Source organism: Netta rufina (assembly GCF_964035555.1).
Source record: "Netta rufina genome assembly, chromosome: 2".
NCBI lineage: Eukaryota > Metazoa > Chordata > Aves > Anseriformes > Anatidae > Netta > Netta rufina.
Window position 1 is genome coordinate 20,990,002 of NC_140124.1, and position 26,380 is coordinate 21,016,381.

General features: G+C 38.4%; 1 protein-coding gene across 6 annotated transcripts in view; it reads right to left on the reverse strand.

Annotated features, from left to right (window-relative positions):
* The window catches only part of CACNB2 (calcium voltage-gated channel auxiliary subunit beta 2), a gene marked incomplete at both ends in the record, with an annotated part of 240,035 nt that overhangs the window by 99,579 nt on the left and 114,076 nt on the right, over positions 1 to 26,380 (reverse strand). The window contains one exon of one of the 6 annotated variants that reach the window (XM_084281290.1): positions 14,743 to 14,793. The exons of the other annotated variants lie outside the window; for them this stretch is intronic. Within the exon in view, the coding sequence (XP_084137416.1) occupies positions 14,743 to 14,793 (51 nt within the window). Of the gene's footprint in view, positions 1 to 14,742; positions 14,794 to 26,380 lie in introns of those variants that run through there. 6 annotated transcript variants of the gene reach the window in all.

Below are 26,380 nucleotides of genomic sequence, written 5' to 3' on the forward strand. Positions count from 1 at the left end.
GCACCATTCTTCAGCTATTTAGGTGACTTTCAATGTACTTGAATATTTCAGACCCAAAGCTCCCACTCCCTTTACTAAACAGTAACTGCAAAAGGTGTAGAGGAACACTGAGACTGCAAAACAAAACAAAAACAACCAATACAGATTTGCAACCCTTTACACATAACTACAACAATGCAATGGAGTAAAGAAAAACAGTCTATTAAAAGCTTATAGTTGGAAACTTTCTTGCTTGTCTACTTTTTTAAACAATCAGTGAATCTGCAACATAATTGCTGTAATGCCATGTTGTTTACTGCTTTGAAGAAACCAAGCTCTTTTCAGTTTCCTTGCTTGGTCTGTGAAAGTTTGTGTGACTTGCACACACAAATGAGTTCAATGTGCAGACAGCTGCATTTAAATTATTTTCCTCAACAACTTCTTCTACGTTTCCTGCATCTCAAAAACAGAGCTGTTTGGCATTACAAAACAAGGGGGAAAAAATCCAAAGTAACTAAATTAATTCCTTGAAATGTGTTGGAGAACCCAGAACGCCATAAAAGGCGCTTTCATACTTCAAAGAACAATTTCAATAATCAAAACAAAACATTTGCAACTGCAAGTTGTATGCAAAGAATGTGCCGCTTTTTAACATGCAAAATTTGCTTTGCTTTCCTATAGCAAAGTTCATAAACAATTCCTTTGGTCTCATTATTTTTCTCCATAGCTCCTCAGGTCGTGCCTTGGTCACGAGTTGTGTGGGGGTGGAAGAATCCATCCACGCCGCTTACAACACAGCGCTTGAGCCTCAGGCTGCAAAACTGCAACTTTTATGTCAGATACCAATGCTATGCAACAATGCGGAGTTATTTGCGGTTTTCTTCTCATCTCCTCTTACATCACCAACTAATTTAAAGTGTCATTTTACACTAATGCTGGAGTAAAAACAGCGTCAGATCTTAACACGGGTGTGCTGTGGGTTTTTGTTAAGCTAGCTCTTATGATGGACGTAACATTACATTACAATGGCATGTTATGAACTGGACAAAAGAAATGGCTTGGCAACGCTCCCACAAATATACAATTAAGGTCAGCTCTGCAACCTACTTGTAGTCCATCTAGAGTGCAAAGTCTGAGAAGAATTCTCAATTATCTGGAAATGCAGCCCAAAGTCTGGCTAGCCTCATAACAGCCAGTATTTTGGTATTTTCAGCATCAATAAACGTGACAAGGAAAGGAAATTCAGTTTTAGCTACCTCGCTACTTGAAGGACTTGCAGAGCAATGCCACTTTGCAAAGCAAACTGGCGAGTACTAAGTCCAACCACAGAAAGCAGAGCACCAGCAGAATTTCAAAGCTGCCCGGTAAATCCAGCGTTACAAGAAACCTTAAGAAGAAAATCCACGCGTTCTCTTACCGCTTCGTATTCCTCGCTGCCAAAAAGGTACATCGCTACCCCTTCCCGGCCGCCCCGACCGCCTACGGCACCGGCTCCGGCTGCATCTCCAACTTCTCCGCCTCAGCCAGGCGGGCTCTGCCCCTCGCTGCCCCTGCCTGTGCCGCCGCGCAGCTGCAGCTCCTCGCTGCGAGCGGCCGGGGAGGCGCTGCCCGGAGCCCCGCGGCGCCGGGGGCCGGGATCGGGATCAGGACCGGGACCCGGATCGCGATCGGGATCGGGACCGGGGCGGCCCGGCGAACTCCTGCCGCCTGTCAGGCGCCGACTGGCTCCGCGGCTGCGGCCTGTGGAGGGGCAGAGCCCCCCGGGCCCCGCTGTGGTGAGGGCAGAGCCCTCGGGGAGATGGCGGCGGGGCGGCCGCGGCAGGGGGGAGAGAGACGAAGTGAAGCAAAGCGAAGTGAAGCGAAGTGAAGCGAATCGCCCTGTGAGCCACAGCGACTGCTTGAAGTCGCAGGAGGTGGAAATCGGGTCTGGATTCCCGAGCTCACCTAAAGGTTGCTCTGAGTCCTCTGAAGGCTCTGCAGAAAGCCTGGGAGGTATCTGTCCCGCTGTTTCTCTCATAAAAAAAAAAAAAAAAAATCACTCCAGGATTGTTTTCCGTTGCTATGTTTCACTCCATCGCTTCCTTCTGCTGATTAATCCCAGATTGCTCTGCTAGAGAAGCGTGGTGCAACTTAATCTCTGTAGCATGATGGCACTCAGGTACCAGACAACCTGTGCCCAGCACCCTCCTGGTACAGGACGTGGCTCCAGCGATCCCTGCTGCCCGTGGCAGGGACACCTGAGGCCACACCTGGCTCCTGCCCTAGCTCCAAACCAGGTAGAGAGGAATGCCCGAGGAAAGGCAGGCAAGAAAGGGGAGAAGCAGCCAAAGAGCAGGGTAAAACACCAGAGACTAAAAGTCCTCGGAGACTGATTCACTGCCAGCATTCCAAATATCATACTAAAACAGCACTTTAAAAATGTATCTCATTAAAACTGGTTTAGGAATACAAAATAAGTCAGGTATACGGAATTGCCCACTGTTAGAGGCTGACCTCCACAGCTGGGAAGAGGCCACCAGTTGGCATCGAGTAACAGCTTTAAAGCAGCACTAGGAAACCCATATCCTCCCTGCTCAACCCTCTGATATGAGCTCTTCCTTAGAGCTCATAGTGCTGCTGGCATTATATCCTGTACTCAGGACTATACATAAGCTCTAGGAAAAATTACTAGTGTTGTGAGCATGTAATACCTGAAGAAAATAGATGTGTGTGTATACTTACCCATATATATATATCTATTATATGAGTGTAACACACAATGTACCATGATAAGACACCATGAACACACACAGCACTGAAAAACAGTTTGTCTTGCTTAACTTCTTTGTCTTCCACATAGAAAAGAGGACCAGAGCTCTTCCCTAAGAAAAACACCAAATGATGCACTTCAAGTATGGTGTAGACATCTTCCCCATTCTTCCTCCCCCAGCCCCCTGCTTATTTTAAACAGATCTTGACTATCTCAGTTTCTTTGCATGAGTTACAATACTCTTCTCTCAATCTGCCTTCGCTGTCAAAACAGACCTTTGGGCCTCTGTTGACTGTATGTGACATGATTCATAAATTATGATTTAAGTTAGTGTATATATTCAAATGCAGAGTTAAAACCAAGCTAGGTACTCTTGGAAAGAGCAAATTAGAGATCAAAAGATATTAATTTTCTTTCCTTTCACTATCCTCCAGCCATATGTTTACAAAATAGCAGTAGTTTAATCTGTCAGCCAAACTGGTCACTTCACATTATATCAATTGCGAATTATGCTTCAAACAAGGAATATCATAATATCGTGTTGCCACAAATAAACAAAACATGCACCATTCCTGCATCAAGGTAAATAACAGCTATAAAACACTGTTAACAGAATGCAATTATCACTCATCCAAGACAGTTGCCACTACTGATGCTGAAAGAGCATGGTTACATACGCTTATTAATTTGAACATAATTGTCTCAGCTTTACTGCACAGCTTCTTAATGTGAAACCACACCTGTCAATACTAGGCAAAGGTAGTGTCATCGCCTATTACTTTACTTGTCTCATACAGCTCTTATAAGCAATTGAAAAACAAAACAAAACAAAACAGAACAACAAAAACCAAATAAACACAGAAAAAAAAAAAAAAAAAACCAACAGAACTGTCACAAGTGTTCCTACTATCAAGAATAAGGAAAGCATATTGCTCTCCATGTATTAAACAATTGTGGTGATCTTTTTCTGAACAGTTTCATCAGCTCCTGTACTTAGGGCATGAATATGAAATCAGGGGGCAGGGGGGATTACAGTTCACATACACTCAGCAGAGACTAAGGGCTTTATTCAGACTGTCACCATAAGTGACTTACATGTCACAAGCAATTCTCACTACCGACAGTACAAGCAGCCAGAGTCTGGCAGCTTGGACGGTAAATAAGCTGAATTGCTCATTGCTCTCTTGAACTGAAACATCATGACAGGTACCCAAGTCTATCTTAGGGCTCCAGAAAGCAAGTCTGTATATAGCTTTTATGGTTCAAGAGTTAAAGTCTGCAAAAATGTCACCCCTGTTGAGGATGTTTAAACTTATAACAACATGTGAATGGCCTCCACTCCTAGTCCATGGCTAAGTGACAGCAGTGGATTTTCTCTGTGCATCCCTTCTCTGGTGGCTCAGTGTAGCATGGGACTGGACAGCACTTGAAGGACAGTGTCTCTCCAGTACTGATCCTTGCCACAAGGCAGTACAGATGAAAAATCTCAGGATCAGTGTAGAAAGAGTAAACACAGAAGTGGAAATGGCAGAGAGAGGAGTGGGTTGGAAATGGGAATCAGGCAGTGATGGGACAGCAGCAGTAGTGGGAATGGGAAGGTAAAAAAAGAAAAAAAAAAAGTGCAGAACTAGGAAAGTAAGCAGCGTGCCCTACAGGAAGGACACACTAAAAGCTAGGCCAGCAGACATATGAAGATTGACTGATAAAAGTGTTCAAGGTAGGGCATGGAATCCAATAGGATTTGGAAAGACCTGCATAGCTAGCTGACTAGCCTAAAGCCAGGCTAGGATAACCAGGGAACAGGGGAATACCGTGGAGCAGCTCAGAAAGATGCTGACCCAGAACTGGGATGCCCGAGGAGAACTGCCTGATCAACCAATTAGGGACTACCTAAAATCCTATAGGATAGAGAATTCAGCAAGAAAGCAAGTTTAAGATATCAATGGAGCTGGAATAAACACAGAGTGACAAAAGGACAGTTCTGCAAACAAACAACAGCTCTGCAAAGAAAGAATGTGGAAACAAAGCAAAAGAGTCTGCCACAGTGTGGAATTACTCCTCTCTTCCACTGGTACCTTCCAGCATGACACATGCTTTTAAGTATGTGTGACAAAGAGCTACACAGGAAAACAAACACAACTTGATTCAGACTGCACCTTAAGATTCAGCCTTCAGACTAAAGAAAAACAAGCTACCTGAAGGCTTGGCCATGAGAGTCAAGACTATAGTCTGAAATGATGAGTAAATCACAAGAATAAAAGAAATTATCTCTTAAGTGTTCTAATGTGTTCAGTTACTTGTAGAGTAGTCCTTACTCATCCATGGAATCAAGGACAGCAGTAGCAATATGAAACATCTGTTAATAAAGGTAAGCAATCTAAACCATAGGTGTGTCAATGAATGTGGACTGTTTGCTCTGTTTGTTTTTGTAAATTTTGTTCCTTTCATACAAATCTATTCATGTGTATAATCCCTAATGGGAAGGAGTAAAAAAAGACAGAGCCAGACTCTTCTCAGTGATTCCCAGTGACAGGGCAAGAAGCAATGGGTGCAGATTAAAATACAAGAAATTCAGATGCAACACCAGGAAAAAAAATATTATATTTTTCCTCTTACTGTAAGTGTGACTGAGCACTAGAACAGGTTGTCTGGAGAGGTTGTGGAGTCTCCATCTTTGGAAATACTCAGAAGCTGCCTGGATCTGATCTTGGGCAACCAGCCCTAGCTGACCTTGCTCCAGGCAGGCAATTGGACTAGCTTATCTCAAGAGGTGCCTTCCTACCTCAAGAAACCTGTGAAACCATAACAAACTTGTATATATTAAAAAAAAAATAAATAAAATCTAGTTCATGCTGAGATGTTATTGATTCCACCCCTTGATTTTACTTTTGAAAGATTAAACATAATGACTTTTCAAATTGTCTAGGACAGCATTCAACTCCAGTATTTAAACTCTGACCCATGTCTTTTAAGCATAGCTATGAATCGTCTCCACTATAAATAACCTTGTATATCATACTACTTCAACATAGTGCCTTTGGGAAAACAAACAGAAAAAACTGCTGACACGGTTGTCAAGGTTAATAGACTAAACAGACGCTCCTTGATAAACACAAATCTTTCAACTTGCATCCAGTAGTAACAACTATTTTTTCCTTCAAGAACTCTAATGGAAAGCAATTGACTCCCTCTTACCTAATTCAGATTCACATTCAAATCCCAGTGAAGAGCATCAATAGCTTGTAACTTTCTTTTGCACAGCTAGCAATAAGAATTTTCTTGTAAACACAAGGAGTGCTTCGTGCTTAAGGGAATGTTGGCAATGTTCCTATTTTCATTTTTCATTTACCTGTGGCAGAAAACTCCAGAAAATTCATTCCCTTTCACATACAAGACTGAAGAACAAGAGCTATTTCTCTTCAATTACCTGCCTTCCAAACTATCCTCTCCTGCATCAATACTACATAGGTGTTTAACAGTGCTACTTAAATTGGAAAACGATAATTAGCAAGTAATTTTTTCATTTTTTCCAATGAAATTTAGCAATTTAGCTGTCCCATTCATTTTCTCCTATGGTGCTCACTAAAACTGTGGGCACTGCATTTACATTGGCATAAACTGTGCCCAATTGCATCTCCAGAAGTGTTATTGATCCATGAAAGAGCTACCAAAAGAAACTGAAGCCTGTGTGTTCCTGTCCTTAGGAATGTTTTGAAGAATGGGTCTTCTTCAACTCCTATAGCCAGTTACTTCTTGAATGAACTACCAAAGCAATCAGTGTTCCAGTAGTTAAAGCAACAAGCAAATGAGACTATGTTCTAAGAAATATCTGAGTACTTTATGGAAGTAGATCGGACTCTCTCAGCAAAGGAGACTGGAAGCAAACTAACCCAGAAGAGTTAGAATTGGTCAGAGAACCACGCTGCTGCACGAAGGCTCATATCCTTTCACTACCAGTATATAATTCAGCCCCTGCTAAATGTTCCTATCTGTAAATTATGGTGGGAGGGGAGGACAACTTGACACAGACCTCTTCTTCCAGTTCTCTTGGATAACACCTTCCTTTCTTTTTAAAGCACCTCCTGAAAATACATAGTTTAAATCAATTAAAAGGTTCACTGGATATTGTTTTTTCTTAGATTTTCATTTCAGAAGTGTTGGGCAGCATCCCAGAATATGATGCAAACTCCAAACCACAGAGATGCTCTGCATTCAAATCCAGAAGACTTTGTATTTCTTTTCAGTGTATTGTATTACATATACATAAATTTAAAGTTCACTCCTTACATAAAAGTCCATACACTACATAGGATATTTTTAATGTTCTACATATGGTGTACATCTGAAAAAGTGTTGATAAGTAACATTTTATTTGATGAGATACTATTTCATTCAGGTATATTACTAAACAATGGCAACTAAATGAAGATGCCATAATTAAAGACCTCTTTAAGATTATTGTCACATCTTAGATCCTCATAACAACCTTACAATTGATGAATAATAAAGTTTGAAAGTATGCCCATGGAACTATTGGAAAGCCATTTCAATTTTATTTTTAAACACTGAAGCTGCTTATCATTTGCAGATTGTTATTGGTTATTATGGTTACCATTCTCTAACACAATCCAATCTGCCTGCAGTTTTCTATTTCAGGCTACAGCAGTGATAACATTAACAGCAGACTAGACTTCTCATCTTGCAAATATACATACATTCAGGGCACATGCTATCTCCTCCTGCATTAGAAGATAACATGAGCATGTTCTCAAAGTGTCACAGAAATAACAAGCTACATGTGGCTGTCATTCTTGCAGTCAAATACTAAAACATTTAACCCAACTTGCAATGAGAGTCAGGAGGAACATAGCAAAGTTTTGGTACCATTTTAGTTTATTATAGGTCCTCTGCATCACCCTGATATTGGAGAGGTGTTATGAAGGTGAAAGATTGGTCCACAGGTGATTGTTCCCATGTGTGGGCAAGATTTATTTGTATGGTTTTGTCTGTTTGTTTTAATATAGTGCAGTCATGGGGAATATCATATTCTTTCACTCTTGCAGCAGTGAAGCATAGAGAATGGGGATACAAACTTGAGGAGCAAGTCAAGTGGTCAACATGCCCTTCCTGGTCTAAGACACGTGCAACTCAAAGTGTAGCCAAACATTTCTGAAACAGCTGTAACCTTTCTCAGAGCTTTATGAGGCTGGGGAAAAAAATAATTGCAAGAAGAGAAATGTATATGCTTTGGAGCACAAGAACAGCAATAATAAGAACCAATCTTTGAAGTAAAATATATAAAATCTATACAACTTGGAAAAAATAGCCTGTGATGGCTAATGTTCCTTAGAAAATACAGATTTCCACTGAAAAAATAGCAATTTAACTCTTTAAAGTCACCAGTACATGCTGGTGATCTGCTACATCAAATGCTACATTAAATTAAAACTGGGATTTATTCCCAGTGAGAGGCTTTCAACTCTCATATATGGAACATGTCTGCTCATGGGTGCGCACTATATTTCAAGTGCCTCAGGCAACTTGATGATCACCAAACACTGACCTCCCAGCACTAGTGACTGAGAAGCGACTGTGGGAATCCCTTCGGCTTGTAGCCTTGTACAGAAGCCACCATGAACTGCCATGGATATTAACTACCTCTGCCACATCTCCACATCCTGAAAATTATGCTAAAGTTAGAGGTTGTCCTCTGGGTCCTCAGGACATTCATTTATCAAGTGATATTTCACAGTGGAACAGTCCAAGTGCTGGGTCCTTTAAAACTGTTTTGTTTTTTAAAATGAGGCACTAATTCATATACCAAACCCAATCATACCTTAAAGTCATATTTATAAAAGTCCATGTAAAACTTGAGCTATTGATAACTCTGCATTCTGTTCTTATTTCAGAAGCGAAAGCATATCTGATTAGCAGAGCTATAACAGCAGGCCACAGAAGGCATTTTGGCTCAATTTGCTTTTGTTTATTCATTTTTGGCACAAGCCATCATTCCATATTTCCATCAATTTAAGTTATTGATTCTCACCAAATGTGGTTTCTTTGGCCTCATCATGTCTTCAAATCTCAGTTCCCATTCCTAATTTTTACTACATTTGTAATATTTCTGGTGCCTGCATTTTTGGCACCCCTAGAAGCGTTATTAATTATGTTTAATTTTTGTGAGAACTGGTTTGTACAATTTAACGAGTTCCAGTGAAATGAGTTCTGGTGCAATGCAAAAGCTGGAAAAGCTCTGCTCGGCAGAAAGGACTATGTATCACTTGAGACCCACTTCAGAGCTCAGAATAGGAATTAAGTGGAATTTAGGCAGCATATGTGCTGTTGTAATGACCTCTCGCACCTCTGAGTATGAATGTCACCCTGGCACTGCAGAAACATACTTCAGTTTAATGAGCAGGGAGCCAGAAGCATAACCCTGGCTAATAGGAGCAGTAACTATAACTCTCAGTGTGTTGCGGTGAAAACAGTCAGAAGAAGCAGTCTGCTAAGTGAAGCGAGAAGTTAGTAAGGTAATGGAGATAATTTGAATAGTTAAGTTATACCATGCACAGATTTAATGCAATATGTGAGAAAGGCATTTTCAGAACTCCCCTGATGAAATGCAGCAGGTAATATACTTGCAGTCCTGCTGCCCTGTCCACCCTAATTAACAGAAATCTCATTGGCAGGGAGTAAAAGTGTTAGATCCTGAATATAAGGGATAGGGTTCCAGAGTCTTTTCTCTCCTACACTGAAAATATATATATTGTTTCCAAGTCAGTTATATTCTTTTAGATCAGAATAAATTTGTGATTTTTAAACTACAATTTTCTGGTTTGTACATTTTTTTAATTCCCTGTTGCTACAATTCACAGTTAACATTGATTAAATAAGTGCTTCAAACATCCTGGTTCTTCAGTGTTGTCATTGCTGAGAATTCAAAATGTGTACCTCAAACTATATTTCTCTACTGGGTTTGCCTTCTTAACCTGAGACTGCAAGGTCATGATCCTCTGAGAGAGGCTTTTGAACTTTGTACACCTCAGCTGGTCTTTTAAAGGTGAACCTTCTGGTGTTTCAGCAGACATCTCCACACATTTTTCAGGTTCAGATATGTGACACTAAGGTGAGTTTGGTGACGACTTCTGCAGTCACCAAGAAACTCCTACTGAGTACAAAAAGTTTACTAAACAATTGATTTACTACAATGACAACAAAAAGTGAATATCATAAGATTCTAATCAAATACATAATTGTTTATCTTAATATGGTAGTAACCTATAAAAACATTATTTTAATCCCAAGCTACATTAATTTCTCCTCTCCTATCATCACAAAACTGAACCTAAGGAGTTTATCATGTTGGGCATGAGATGACCTGAATAATGGATTTACACTAAGCCAGCATCAATGCAGAGTTGCTTTTAAAACTTAAGAAAAAGATTCTCTCAAGCAGTTCACTTCAGAAACCTTAAGCTTCTCCACCTGAAACAAAAGATTTCTGCAATTATGCTGCTAGTTACACGAAGTCTATACAAATTATAACAAAGCTGAGACTCATTTGAAAGCACAGCAATAGAAGCTGCTCATATTTTCTTAACAGAAAATATCCAGCCAGAAAATATGAAAGCCAGAAATATCGCAATGTTCTGGGAACTCACCAATTTACTTGAAATCTGGCAGAAAGTTCTCAAAGTGCTTAGCTTGAAATTGACTTTTATAGCATTCCACTGTAGCATGAGCTCCTGAAACTGTTACCTAATTAAGCACATTGGTAACTCATTCCTTGTACACAGTGATCCTGCTTCCAAGATGAGCTGGAAATAACGTTGAAAAGCAATACTTAGACTTCAAATCTTACATTTTTGAATACCTTATATTACAATCTATTAGTTTTTAGAGAGCAAATACTGACGAGATTACTCTTTCAAATCCATTTTTTTTCCATTGTTACGATATTAGAAAGGAAAAAAAAGGAAATATATGCCTATTTTATTATCATATAATAATAAAGTGTATGTGGATATGACAAAGAGAAACCACCAAAATTTTTCAAATGAAACATAGCTACTGAGTGGTGCTTAAGTAAGCAAAATCATAGTCTCTTCATAAGGTGAAAAACAAAGCCTATGCATGTCTGGGTCTCACAAATTTGCAAAGAAAAGCTTTGACCAAGTACAAATTGCATGGAAATGATGATGCTTACTTTACTGAGGACTTTGTCAGACTGAGAAGATGCTGAGTGAAAACTATCGCAATGGGAGCAAGTCCTACCAATGACACACCTGGATAAGAACAAGCCCATTCAAAAGGAAATTTAACTTTTACCAAGAATTGTTATCATATCTTAAAAAATGATTTTCTGATACTAATAGTCTACAAATTTAGTTTACTGTCAAATTAATAATTTTTAAGCAACGAGTATTCTAACTTGTCAATCTGTCAGCATCTTTTCAGCAGCCTCAAACGATTCAGAGAAAAAAAAAATCCATTAAAAGACTGCAAAATGCAATGTATCATTAATGACGAGCTGCAGAAAAACAAGTTGTTTTGTGAACAGCAGAAGTAATGAAGCCTGGTTTCCCACTCACACCTCCACAATACCTTTAGCTCGCTCTCATTTCCCTACACACCACATGCTCTGCACACTCAGTTCCCCTCCCCTCACCAAACTTCACTTCTCTTTCCATGAGTTACTGGTTGAACAAGACGCAGCATTTGGTTTAGCTACTCTGGAGTTAAATTAGTTTGTGCTAATCAGCTGGCAGGATGCTATCTTTTAGATGCCAGAAGACCCCCAGAGAGAGCCTTGACTTAAACACTGGCATGTGGAGCAAATAGCTTTAGCAGCTTCAGCCAGTCCCCCAAGAAGGTCTCAGTAACTCTGAGACTTCTGTAAGACTTATTTAAATTGGCCATTGGACTGAAGTTACAGAGAAGCACAACTAACAGATGGAAAGTGGGATCGCATAAATCTTGTTATAGGGAACCAACCTAAAATTCAGAGCTGTTACACAAAGACTGTCCATACGCTTTAATACTCAGAAGCTTGTTTAAATGTAAAATGCTGCATGAGCAACAATGTAAACAAATATACTTTTTTTATACTCTTTTCTCAGAACATTGATTGCTGTTATTAAGCAGTTGCAAGCATAATGTAAGCATGGTTTCATGCAGTGCATGCACAGAAACAGTGGAGCATTAAAATACGTAAAGAAATACCGTACTTTACGTATTTCTTTACGTAAAAATGTAAATTTTACATTTGGATTGGATTGTAGGGATCAGTAATAAAGAGACTGCAAAAATCACATGTGCATATGTAACTAGAAAACCTGTTTTCACAATTATATCTTCTGCATTTTATCTCATAGCAAAAAATCACTTTACAAGAGAGCAGCCCAGTGGCTCAACAGCCACTGGGTAATGTAAATGTAACCTCAATGTAATGTAAACATTGAGGTTTAAATGTAAACCTTAATGTAATGGAAGTTTAAAGGCCCTTTACCTCCCCTTCTTTCACACCCTTTTTATTCTGCATTTCTGCACTGTCCATCCTAGTAAGAAAATAACAAAACTAACCTGTTTGATTTTATGAATTTCCAGGCTTGTTCATTACAATTTGAACTAAAAACAGCAGCAGAAATTTCATACACCACTGATGCTGAAAACAAATTCAGGAATATTGGGATAAATTGACAAAAGTCAGGATATCACTTCACTGTGTCCTCACCTCACCCGCGATGCAATGACAGCCTCAGCAGACCATAAGGAATTACTGCGCCTGATGTGCTTACAGTTTCTGGCAGTTACAGAACTTTCCATATTGTAGAATTTTGTGTCACAAGGACTGTGTTGGTGGTGAAAACATGTCAGTGGTTATGCAATAAGTATTATTTTATCTTATTGTAACATTTTGACTAGAATACCTCAGTGGTTAACTTGTTACAAGGGACATCTGTCATTAAGAGACTATCACCAGTAGTCACTGTACTTAATTATACATGTCAAAAATATGAAAGAGAAATCAGGCTGTATCTTTTAATCTTCCCAATCCTCCCATTGATTTCTACTTATCCACCTAAACAATACATTTTTCAGTTATGTAGTGTTTGCAGACTGTTACTGCTGAAAAGAAGCTAATTCGCCAGCACAGTTTTCTATAAAATGCTTCTGAACAATGAGTGACTATAGCCAAAATTCATATCAGCCAAGCTAAACAGTCCACTCCCTCTCAAAACATATCCAAAAACTAGGAGAAAAACTGAGGGAACAGGAAAAGAAGAGTCCTCAACTGTCATTTTGAAAGAAGGGTTGACCAAATGTTCAGAAACGCAGATTAAGCTGCACAGATAAAACTGCCTCTTTTTTTTTTTTTTTTCTTCCTTTCCCCAGTCCATTCTCCTTAATAAGGGTCTGCCATGAAGTTGAAATCCGCACGATGAATGTTGATGAATTGCTTTAGTCAAGTTTCATTCCTTTCCACCTGTCTTCCGTTTTACCTATCCAGCTTTCTTGCTACACAAGTCCTGTACATCCACAGCATAGCCCCCTGGGCCCCCTCGCCCTTTCAAGCAGTGGCTCTCCTCCTTCCACCAGCACCTCTATGATGGTGCCAGGTAGAGCTCAAGACTGCTTCATGCTGCCATACAGAATTAATCTCCCAGATTTTCTCCATTTGTAACTGTACTGGGATTGTAGGAGAATGCCAAAAGACACTCATTCATCACAATTTTTAAGAAGTGATTGGAAAAGATATATTAAGACCTAAAGAATTAAGCATTTAACTATGTTAATAATATTAGAAGATGCAAAAGGCAGGTACAGTTACAAGTGTAATAGCTGATTTCCACTATCCTGAACATCTATGCCAAAAACAGTTCTGCGTAGCTGTAGACAACAGTTGTATACCTTCCTACATCACGACATGCCTATAAAACCCACTGATGAATTAGTCCCCTCTGTCCCCCAAACATAGGTGTGGATTTAGATCCTGAGTGAAGAGCAGTTGTCCATGGGTGGACAGAAGGGAAGTTAGCAATAATCACTCCGCTTTCCACTTGGAGATCCCCAAATAATCCAGAGAAAGGAACAATTCAGAGTTGTTTTCCATCAGGAAGAGAGATGCAGCACAGCTGTTACACAAGGCACTGTCCCTGAGCTTTGTTGGAATAACTCTGAAAAGTGACCATCATGCCTCTGGTATACTTCTTCACTGCAACCATATTCAAATCTCTCATATAGCAAGTTTTTGATCCAAGCATTTGGCTAAAGTTTGTTTTTACTATTACAGAAATACGTTATTTCTACTATTTTAAATCTCCATCCTCTGTTTCCTATGGCACAAAAAGGAAAACCATGCACACCCAATTACAATTTTTAAAACATATTTGTTGTCCATTTATAATTTATTTCAGAAGCACTGCTGGTGCTGGGATACCTGCTGGTATCATTCCCTGGCACTAGGGACACACACCTGGGAAGATGCTGCCAAACCGACACTTGTGACAGCTGTACAACCCAACCCAAAGCAGAAATATCAGAGCATAACACTTGTGCCTGTCCAGAGAATGTACTTCAAAGTACTGCCAGCAGAGAGTCCCATTGCTCTCAAATTGAGGAGAAAACAATCGTTTAGCGCAATCCTAAGAGCACAGGACAAACAGCAAGCTACTTCATTTCAGCTATGGTTAACAGGGTTACAGGCAGAAGCGCTCGCAGCAGCAGCCAGGCTTTCACTTCTGCTCAACTCCAGTAGTTGTAGTTTTTCAGAAAGACAGCAATTTAGTACCTGTTTAAAAAGAGAAAAAAAAAAAAAAAAACAAGCTCAAAAGTATAATTTGGACTTCCACTGTATGGCAGGCACATTTTTAAACACTATTTATTGGCTAGATGAGAGCAAAGTGAAACAATTTAATTGCAATTAAGTTAATTTGTTAGCCAGCCTGTACACTTCATATTAAAATTAAAGCTCTCCCCAGCATCTGGCCTGCACTCCTTCAGCATATGCTTACCCCCAGCATAACGTGCTTAGCTTGAGGAGCCATCAGGCGTCTGTCGAGCATGTCAGGCTTGCTCCAAGTGGGCCAGCCCTTCCAGCAGCAGCAACACTTCCTCCAGGAGCGAAATCTCCAAAACAGAGCAACAAACTGGCAAAAACTCCAGCAAATCAGCCTGCATTAACCAACATTTGAGTTTCTTCTCCTCCTAAGGCCTGGTTTAAAATGCCAAGCTTTTGCCTATACAAAGTGATACTCTTTGTTGGAGATTTCTCTCAGCTGTTGATCTGATTCAGTTCCTATGTTAGGTTACAGCTCAGCAGAGAACCCGTCACCAGCAATTAACAAGTAGGAGTGGGAGGGCTCTGTGCTCCCAGCAACGTCTGACGCTTTAGGAAAGAAGCCTGCACGCTTGCTGGAGTAATACAACGTTTTATTAATCTCAGATGCATGCCTTGCAGCGCACATGGACTCCTGTTAACGTCCAACAACTAGCTATGCAGTAATAAACAACTCACGGAGAAGTGTCTGAATGTGAAAAACAGATAATCAGATTTATTTATGTTTGTGGATATGGATTTTTTTTTTACTTTTTTTCTCCCCTTTCTGAACAGAGATTTTAGGCACTAGTATGTCAGGTTGGAAATCTCAAGTCAGGTGGGAAATCTCCCAAGTAAAAGGAAAATTAAGCTTGACTACAATTAAGCAGATGATACATTTTAATGAACCTCAACTATGGTTGCTTATAAAAGCTACCATTCCAAAAAATAAAAATAAAATAAAATAAAATAAAATAAAATAAAATAAAATGAAATAAAATAAAATAAAATAAAATAAAATAAAATAAAATAAAATAAAATAAAATATTACCACATCCATATTCTAGTACTTCCATGCATTAGCTGGTCCACTCAAAGTGTCAGGAAAACTTCCATACATGCCATTATTGGCCCTTAATGCGTTTAAGAGTTTGCAGGATTAGGGTCAACCAGCTTAAATTAAGAGTATAGGGTAAATGTAAATAAGAAGAAAGAAGAATAAATGTCTGTATTTATTCAGAGGCTTCCAAAGGTGTAGCAAAGAGGAATAAGGTACAGGGAGCAACAGGTATGAACAAAGAACTGCAGGGAGCCAGCTTTCTGCCCCTGCTACCACCAAGACAATAAATGACAAGGCAGCGACTCCTGAGAGTAGCAGAAGCACAACCATTTTGGAGGGCTCCAGCTGCTCAGTGAGCCAGGCAATCTCTTCTGATTGTACTTGGAGACAGACTTTTAGTATGTGAAGCAAAGTCTCATCAAGTCAAAACTGGTCTGTGAGAGCTGAAAACATTTTGCATTTCCAAAGGCCAAACCCATAATACTGACTTTGTAAGGAGACTCTATAAAGTCTAAGGTAGTTGGAGAGGGACACCTACTTCTCTCACTACAAGAATCAAAGCATATATATATAGGTAGATAGATAGATATAGATATAGATGTAGATATAGATATAGATAAGATATAGATATATAGAGAGATAAGGACTTCAGAATGATTTCCATTTATATTAATTGGTTTCTACATATATTTTTATACAGTCACTTCTAAGGTGTACCAAGGTCAATATAAAGTTATCCTCTTTACTTTCCCCCAACAAAAATCACTGTAGATGTGATTTATTTATTTATTTATTATTTACAACAGCTGCATACCACATTATTAAAAATTCGAACTCACTGAAGCTAGATCTGGTTTTTAGTTTATACACGATTACTCATTTGTTGTTTTTTGGAAGGTAGAGTCTGGGAAGATTGTTAAAATCTTACCACAGTTTCAGATGCCAATATTCATCTTAGATGTTGAGATGGCAAATTAAATTAAAACAGTAGAATTAAATCAGCAGAGACCTATCATATATATATGATAGCCAAAGATTTATTTCTCATGAAATAGATACTTCTATTTACGTGAAATTGATTCAGGAAAACATAACAAATACGCAGAAGATCAACAAATGCTTGTATAATTTAATTTGACTTCCAGGAGGCACTTCTAGGCTGCATTATTAAACTGGAAATGTTGAAACCACTACTGTTTTTCAGAGGAACCAAACAGAAAACTCCAAGCTACAATTTTAGAAGGCTGTGAGAAGTATAGCAATTTCTGATGCAATACTATATTAATAAAGTTATAAAGTTTTTTTTTGTTTGTTTGTTTGTTTGTTTGTTTTTTTTTAAGTACAATTACTGAGCTAGCTTTTTGGCAAAATCAACATCCTTAAAGAGTTTAAACACATGCTGTGGGACAGAAATACTTTGGGGCAAATCAGAACTGTTCTGAATACACAATCATAGTCCCAGCTGGAATATCACATTTAGTACAGGGCAGCCCTGATTCCAGAGGCGTACTTTCTGTCCTTCAGCAGATTTTACAGAACACCAAAACCAAGCTTTCAAGACCAGGCTGTAATTATGGCAAATTTCAGCATCACAATACTGAAACATAAGAACTTTGTACTAGAAAACACAGTAAAAAGATAACTTAAACTGTAGACAAAGTAACAAAGAAATTCCCTGGTACTGATCATAAAGTTTCAAAATCTCCCTAATCTCCCTAAATCTTCTAGACACAGAATAGGAAATACTTAAAAAAAAAAAAAACAAAAAAAAAAAAAAAAACAAAAAAAAAAAAAAAAAAAAACTTCTGAGCAACAGATTGTAACAAAACTAGAGAGGAAAAATGCCAGCTGACTTCTGCCCTTTCTTGCCGAAGAGGGTGAATTGTCACCTGGGAAGTACCAGGTCTATTAAAAGCTGTGTGCTGTGCATTTCCTGACAAATTAATTAAAGTGCCTTAGAACAAAAGTGAGTGATCCTCAGTCACTTACAGAAAAATGTAAGGTCTTTATTAATAGAATAGGGACACAATTCATCCAATGACTACTATTTTCCTTTATTGTTTAATCCTGTATGGCACTCATGGAGAAGAGAAGTAGCTTTAACAATAAATATCAATATTGTCTATTTACACAGTGTTTTCATCAGAACTTTCTATCAATTTTAAATACAACCTTATGAAATTTTACTATATGTTTGGATTATAGACCAAACAAGTCAGTAGAAGCACTGAAAGCCTAAATACTCAGTCTAAAAGAAACTCATTAGTGGATGTCTGATTTTATTTTATTGTACTATTTTTATTTTACTTCTTTAATTGATAAAATGATGTATTTGGACTCTTTCTGCCCCAAGCTGAAAATGAATACCTATCTAAAAAAATCCTTGTTGACAAACCAGATAACGAGTTGCTAGAGATCACAATAGGCAATATCTCAGAAGTAATAAAACTTTAGAAATATGAGTAATTTTTCTCATCATCAACTGATCTATATGTAGACATGTGGGCACTCTTAGCATATGGCAAACAAATTAAGAGAATTTATTGTAATACTGCCTCATAAAGGATTATGTTATCTGGCATTTGCTGATGGAAAAATACATGACTAGATAAAGCCTGGTAACTTGTCAATCCATATGTCTAAATCTGATATAAACGTGGATTCTTCTGTTTCTCCTTTTCTTCCAATTTTAAAAACAGAAATTGTAAGTTTTACCAAAGTATATACAAAAAATAAAAAAAAAATAAAAAAAAGCTTTAAGAAACAGACAGTTGTACTTAACATCTAAATGAAGCATGTTTATATTAAAGGTAAGTCATGTCACATTTCCCCCACTAAAGTATAAATTTAACTCCAGCCACAGTGAATAAAGGCACACTGTCCATGCACACATTTTGATTTTACATTTACAATAGCTATGGACAATGTCAGCTCACTGAAATCTCCTTTGATGTTAATTCTCCCGAAAACATTCTTATTGGCATGATATGAAGCTCACGAGGCGCTCTTTGCTTGGCTTTAGATTAGGCCCTTACATAACTGTAACATCTGGGGCCCTTTTCTACTTTGCAAGTTCAAACAGACACAATTTCTGCATGTATAAATTCATTTCTGTTTAACAGAAGCATGTGTTTCAGAAAAGTAGAGCTGATACACAATTCAGTTCAACTGAAAATATAGTACATATTCTCCCAAAAAATAATGAAATAAATAATGCAATCTTCTATATCTTTAATGTATTCCAGTGTATTTTTTATTTCTGTGCTCAACAAGTTCATGTCCATCTCTGAACAGGGGATAAAAAACACAGCAGATCATTATTGCTGCTTCTGGAACTACTGGGAGGGAAAAGGTCCAAGGTCAGTACGCTTCTCCTACATTATTCCCTGTACTGTACAAATTCTAGACTAATTTGTGTTTTTGCTCAGGGGCTACCTAATGCTAAGGTATAAAAGCTAAACTACCATAGCATAGCCCACGTTATGCAGTTGTGAATATGTGAATATAAGTTGGAAGGGATTGCTATAAATCAGTGAAAATTCTTCATAAAATAGACAGTTCAGCTAAATGTAATGAAGAAGCATGGTGAACTGTTATAATCTTTCTTATTAATCATACTTTTCCCCGAAGTAAAGAGCAATTATAATTTCTTGTTAAGTTGCTACTTTTTTTTTTTTTTTTTTTTTCCTACCAGCAATAAAAATATCACAAAAGGATATCTATATGAATCGTGGTAACTAGGTAACTACACAAACAATAAAATATTAGCAAGATTACCACTAGGTCCTTCTGAAGAATTCAGTATTCCTATTGCAGAAAAGTATTGTTGATTTAGTCTCTCTGAGTAGTTAGATATGCCAGAACTACTATCTAGTAGTATGCACTGGTTACTGTGAATCAGAGAACAGTCTTCAGATTACGTCCTCTGAGAGTTTCTTGAGAAAAAGAGTACAATTCCTTGAAGTGACTAAAGACAAATTATTTCTAAATTATTTTTATTTTTTTTTATCAATGCATTAAGAGTGGATTATTCACACTCCTATCTATTTCCTTCTATTTCAGGTATTTCACATTCTCTGTTGAAGAAACATTTATCATGAAATGCTACAGCCCACAGATATCTGAGATTATCTTTCTATACCAATAGGAGTTATAGCTAATTCATCTGGCAGTTCAGAATATTCATTGATCCTTCTCAGACATTGCTCCAATAGCAGAGTCTCCACATATCAATCTAAAAGACTGTGACTTTGCAGTTCACAGCTCAACACTACTTATCCGGATTAGGAAAGCAATTACTTGCCAATTAAGACATACAAATAGGATCAAGAAAACAGAAAGTAACACAGAAAACAACAACAACAACAAATAACATTCCTTTTAATAATAATAAACAGTCTAATGTTTTTTTTTGTTTGTTTTCATTTTAAAGTGGGAAAAGAATGACAAAAAACATTCACACCAAGGTTAAGCTAAAATATATTATACACAGAGCTAACTTTGAAAGAAGATTAGTGAGACTGCAAAATAAAGCAATTAACCATTCGGTCAGCTTTAATTGAATTCTCTTTTCCTCACCTACCTAATCATATTTTGATTTCCGGACAACTCCTAAACTTTTCAGTGCAGAGAATGTTTACTGAACTGCTACTTTATATATATATATATATTTTTTTTTCTCTCTTTGTTCTCCTCAGTGTTTGGGCCCCAGGCCTCTTTTATTGTTCTGAAGACTGTTAACTTGTTCTTTGAATTTTCTGAGATGCTCATCACTACCATATCTTCAAAAAGAATTTATCTTCACAATGTACCAGCACCGGAGGATGAAGGGGTAATTTTTCCCATTTTTTCCCTATTTACTACTGCATCAAAGTAATTGATAGCTGTGAGAGACCCCCCTACAAAGGCCTGACATCTTTGTAAGATATGCACAATATGTCACTCACTTTCAATATGACCACGTCTATCCAGATTGTCAGGACTTTCCTGCAGTTTTCCCCTCTGCTGCATAGCAAGTTTTATATGGAAACAAGATCAGAAGCATCTTTCAGTTGAACAAATCGCACCTCCTCTGTCTCAGGATAGCCAAGTCCTCAAACCGACATAGGATCAAGGGAAAGTTGTTAAAGCTGGCATTTAGAGTGCTGAAATCCCTCTTTTGCACAGTTTATCACAGTCTCTGCATGAGAGGAAAGGAAAGGATTGAGGAACCAGAAATTCAGTAGGTACATAGAATACTTCTTTTGATAAGTGATTTCACAGCACTATAACAATCTTCAAAGTGTTGCAATCTTTCAAATTGTTGAAAGCTTTTTTACAGTAGAATAAAGGTGGTAATTAATGGATAAAACAGAATTTAGATGCAGATAAACTCCTCAAGGCAGAAGTGTTCTTACTGTTGCATTTTGATCAGTCCCACAGAACAGCACAGGAAAGACCTTGAGGCATCACAACCATCTGCAGTGAAAGTTCAGAAACTATATTTCTCTTGAGTAAATAACATACAAATGACAGAAATTAACCCAAAAACCAGGTGAACATGTTCTTGCAATACAAATGCATAGAGAACCACTGAGTACACATGAAATAAATCTTTAGTAGTACCTAACTTAATAGTACCACCATTCCAGTTCTGCCATATTTCATGGGGAATAAACTGTACTGTGGAAGGGCATCACTAGATGCTTGCTTTGTGCTTTTATTTCTTTGTATTTCTCCTACTGCCTACTGTTGGAAACCGCAAGGTAAGTCCTTTGTCTAACTTGGTAGAGCTTATTTTATGTCAAATGCTAAATTACATTGATGAGGGGAAAAAAAAAAAAAAAAAAAAAAAAAAAAGGAAAAAAGAAAGAAGAAAAGAAGAAGCACAGAAAAGGAGTTTTCCAGCTTCCAAAATTAGCTTAAAGGGTAATTTGAAACTTAGCTCCCAGGACGTTCAGTGGTGCTAAGCTGCCCCTAAGGCTTTAGGACTGAGATGCCTCTGCAAAATCTTGAATGAATTCCAGGAAAGGAGGCTGGTGTTAAATATACTTAAAGTTTCCTTTTCATTGCTTTTATGTTTTCTTTTTTAACTCTGGTTCTGGTTTTGTGATCAAGGACTGAATTACCTGTCCCTCTGGTAAAATAAAAAGCCACAAGCCACCTTTTGTTGTATTAGAGCAATCCCTTTAGATGACTGTACACAGGAGGGCAAAACCAAACAAACTAAAAAGGACATTCAAGGAACTAGTATGCATTTCTATTAAACTACATGGGTCAATACGAATGGTAGTCATGTCAAATACCAGGTTATGGGAAGGAGTTTTCCCTGGAGCATTAAACAGTGCTTTCCACAACGAACCAAGCTGCAGAGGGACAGCCCACAACAGCAGGAGCTGCTCAGAAGGTTACATTATCTCTGCAAATAGAGACTTCAGCTGATAGTGTTATTTTATTTTCCCTCCTAATATAATTCAGTCCATTTATTTCCCATGATTACTTCCTTAATATTCTCCAAGAGCCAAGGACATAACATACCCTGCTTTAAACCTGATTTTGCCTGTAACCAGAAGTAATAGTAGACACTGCACTTCCTATTAAACATTGTTATATAGCCAATTTTGGTATTTTGTTTGAAAAGTTTCACTTTCAGTACACAACATATCTGCAGAAAGTATTATTTTTAAAAAGCAGAAGAATATGGAAAACAATCTAACCAAAAGAGTCTTATTTTTTTAAACACAGTGGAATTAGGTAATGCATTTCAGAGTAGCTATAGAGTAAACCAAGAAAATTACACAGCAAAAAAAGCTGCTGCTCTGTAAAATATCAAGCACAACATGACTTACAAGTGATTGCTAAAATGTAATCTCTACCATGCAAATGCCTGTCATTTATAGAAGGGTGAAAACAGTCGCACTTTCTCAATGAACATGAGGGGACCTCCAAGGGCTGGAGGAAGACCAGGACTTTTCTCCTGGCTCCTTCAGCTCCTGATCCACTCCTAGCAGTCAGCAGCACACTTACAAGGCCCCAGAAGATAAATCAGTGACTACAATATAGGACACTACTTCTGGCTCCTCATGCTGGAGACCAATAAATCCAATGTGCCTGAACCATTCTCTCAAACCAAAGCCAACTGGCTTGGAGTTGCAAAGTCCATGGTATTAAACTAATGCTCTTTCCCTTCAGAAGAGGATGGCTGAAGCCAAACTGCCTCACAGAAATACTACCTGGCCTGTGCTGCCTCACAGATGATGCCAAAGAGCTGTCTGGAAGACTGCAGGGTAGCCCAGGCCAACCACACACCGGGGACCACTCTGACAACTCAACAATGGTCGAGCTGTGGCAGGAACCTGTGCCTGATGCTCCTCCTCTCTCGAGGACCGAAGCAGCCTGAGTGCCAGACAGCTTCAGCAACTCCTAAAGGCAAAGCAAAGCCTCATTTATGGCCACAAATATATTTTAAGGTGCACTCAGATGATCGTTTCACCATCGATCCTAAGCCAACTGGAGTATTTTCATTTTATAACCTCACCTGTTTGTCTAGAGCTTTCCTTCCAGCTGGCACTGCACAACATCAGCCCAGACACCTGCCTTTCTGGTGAACCTCCCTGCCTTCTCCTCAGAGACTGCCCTCCATCTCTGGCAGCCAGCCTCAGGAGGCAGGGGAGGCCAGCAGCTGTGCACTGAGCACCTCACACTGCTCTCACAGCCTGGGAAACCTCCCCTCTGATTTGAGCACCGCTGCTATCCCAGTGTTTTCCTTCTGAATCTTCTTCCCTGTCCACCTTAACTCAGTTCAGTTAATTAATTCTATAAAGCTTTGGTAAAGTGTGTGGAAAGAGATTTAGAAAACCAAACTGTGCTGGACACAGCACTGATGTTTAGATGCCTGGTTAGTTTAATGCAGGTGATGGTGGTTTAAGGCCTGGGTTACCACACACATCTGCTACACTCGCAGGCACCTTACAAAAAAACAAACAAACAAAGAAACAAAAGACACAAAACAATCAAAAAAAAAAAAAAATGAACACATTTCATTGTAATTGGTGTTATTTCCATGAACCTCTTGTGACACTGACACTTGCCAATCACTGTTCCCTTTCTCACCTTTCCACACATAGTTTAATTCCCCTTGTAAACACAGTCAATATTCAGATCACTATGTTATAATACAAATAAAGGCATACATTGCCTTTGAGTCACCTGGACAGGATTTCAAGTTTTGAGGCTTCCAGATGACCATGCTTTCTCCTGGAGGGGAAGCTGCTGGCCACCAGTGGACCTGCAAAGCAGGTAACTGCACCCCTCAACACAGGGCTGCTCTGAGTCTGCAATTTGCTGAGAGAACAGGCTTTTTGTTGTTTAATTTTATTTTATTATTCTTGGCCGATAAAAGGTTTCAGTGGTGCAGCAAATCAAACCTACTAAATCTGCGTGCATCAGCTCCAGAGCACAGTCAGAAGCAGAAAGTAATCAGAGGCGGGAATTAAGAGAATGATTTTGTGTCCCAGATCTGGTGAATGCCGCAGGATTGCTGGGCAACATTTAGACAAGAGGCTGCTAGAAAGAAGCTTCTAGAAAAAGAAAAAAACAAACAAACACAAACAACAAAAATGTAATTTCCATTTGCTATTTCTGGTACAAAACAGATATTCCAGGTTTTACTCCTGATGTAGAGGTGTACTCTCTAGAAAAGAAATGCTGTGAATTCTAAATGCAATTAAGCTACTTGTGTAAAAGAAATAAAAGAAGGGAAAGGGATTAAGGAAGAAAAGAGAATAAAGTAAAACACAAGGGTATTTAAAAGAACACATTTTCCTACAGAAACATTTTTGAATCTGAAACAAAGGACTAAGCAAAAAGAAAAATACATAGAAAAAAAAATATATAGATAACTAGCAGCTATCTTCTACACTTATTCTTTCTGGAGAAAATTCATAGGCTTGAGAGAGACACAGAAAAGTCTGAAAATCACATCACTCTGCATCCCTGAGCCTTTGTGAGGCTGCGGCATGCTCTGTACCCTTCTGCCCATCCAAAATCTTCTGCCTGCCTCCAAGCTGAGGCAGAAGGGGTTGGAGAGACCCCCTTTTTTCAGCTCCTGGATGGGAAAGAAATAGGGAATTCAACTTTTTGATTTCAATAGACACTGAAGACATCTTCAGTAGATGTTTGGAAATACCTACTGAGAATTTAACTAAATAAATACTTATCTAAATATTGGTTTTGAATTTTGAGTTACATTTTCTTTCATTGATAGTAGATAGAAATCAGATATGAAGCACTCGTTTGTGTTGTGTTGTTTTCCATGCACTCTGCACATGCTACTGGCAGTGCAGGAAAGCAGAAGTTCAGTTTCATGGTGTCTGACAACAGTGAGCCCTGAGTTACAACACTGAACCCCGAGTTACAGATTTTTATTTATTTTTTTTACAGAACTGTTATTCAGTGGTAGCTTATTATTAGAATCCCAAATCTCAGTTTGGTACATCTCAAAACATTAAGTTCTCAACCACATCACCTCAAACAAATATCTGTAAGTCTTAAAATGATTTTTTAAGAATTAGATCATTCAGATTACTTCTGATTAAAATGACAACTGCTTATTTCTAATGTCACATGTTTTCAATAGCAGCTGTTACTCAAGCTGGTTTAACAGCTCACCTTCAACTCTGGATTAATTCCTTTCTCTGTCTTCTCTCTGCTTCCATCTTCTGTCACTCACTCACATCATCCTCTTCTCTCTCTGCATCTCTTGCTGTTCGCATTGTATTTTGAATTTTTATTTACTAATTAATTTTATTTTCCTTCCAGTAGTGTTTTACTTTTTCTTATTATTTTTCTATATTGGTACTCCACAAAAGCCAGCCAGACAAACAAAACCCTGCAAGGAAACCTCATCTCCAGATCCTACTTTCTCAAAACACCCAGGCAGTAAGAAACTAACCAAAGAGAAAGGAGAAGCACTAACTGACAGTACCAGACCTGTTCTGTTAAATACCTGAAACCTCTCCAGAGATCTTTCAGGCAACATAATTCACTTTAATATATATCTTAATCCTTGTTTTCTTATGAAATCCTGTCCACTAAAGACAGACTAGCTACTTGTGAAATTACTTCAATAGTAAATCAATTAGATAAAACCAGACAAAAAATAACTAATTTGCAATGGAGAATATAAAACATTTAAGTACTTGGAAAACTCAGGTTCATTTGGAAGCTGCTGCATCTCTAACATCTTTGTTTTACATCTGCTTTGTGGGATGTTTTTGACAGGTCCCTTCTGACGGAGGTGTTCAGAGCCATCCTCTCCCCTTGCTGACAGATTGCTGAGCTGGCAAGCCCACCCCTCAGTGAGGAAGGATGCACAAAAGAGTGACAAGAGCCAGGTATCACTTTGGGTCATGATCCATTATCTTTAAACAGAAACAGAAAGATATTCTTGCTGTTAAGAAATGTGATTTCAGTTTTTCCCCTTTGCACACGGTCAGCTTACTTAAAGAAAGCACAATGCTTCAATGCCATTCAGAAACAACAAATTTCCTGGGATCATTGATCCATCAAAGGAAATTCCTACAGAGATCAGAAAAAAATAATTTTCCATTTCAGTTGTCATTTTTACAACTTACTCCTTATCTTACTGTGTAAGCAAATTCAGGTACAATCACATTTTAAGAAATCCTTTAGAGCCAAAGTTTACTCCCTTGCACAAGCCATCCAGCCTGCTTGGCCAAGGCAGTGTACAGTGGATTGATTGCAACTCCTCAGACATCTCCTTCAGCAAAACACC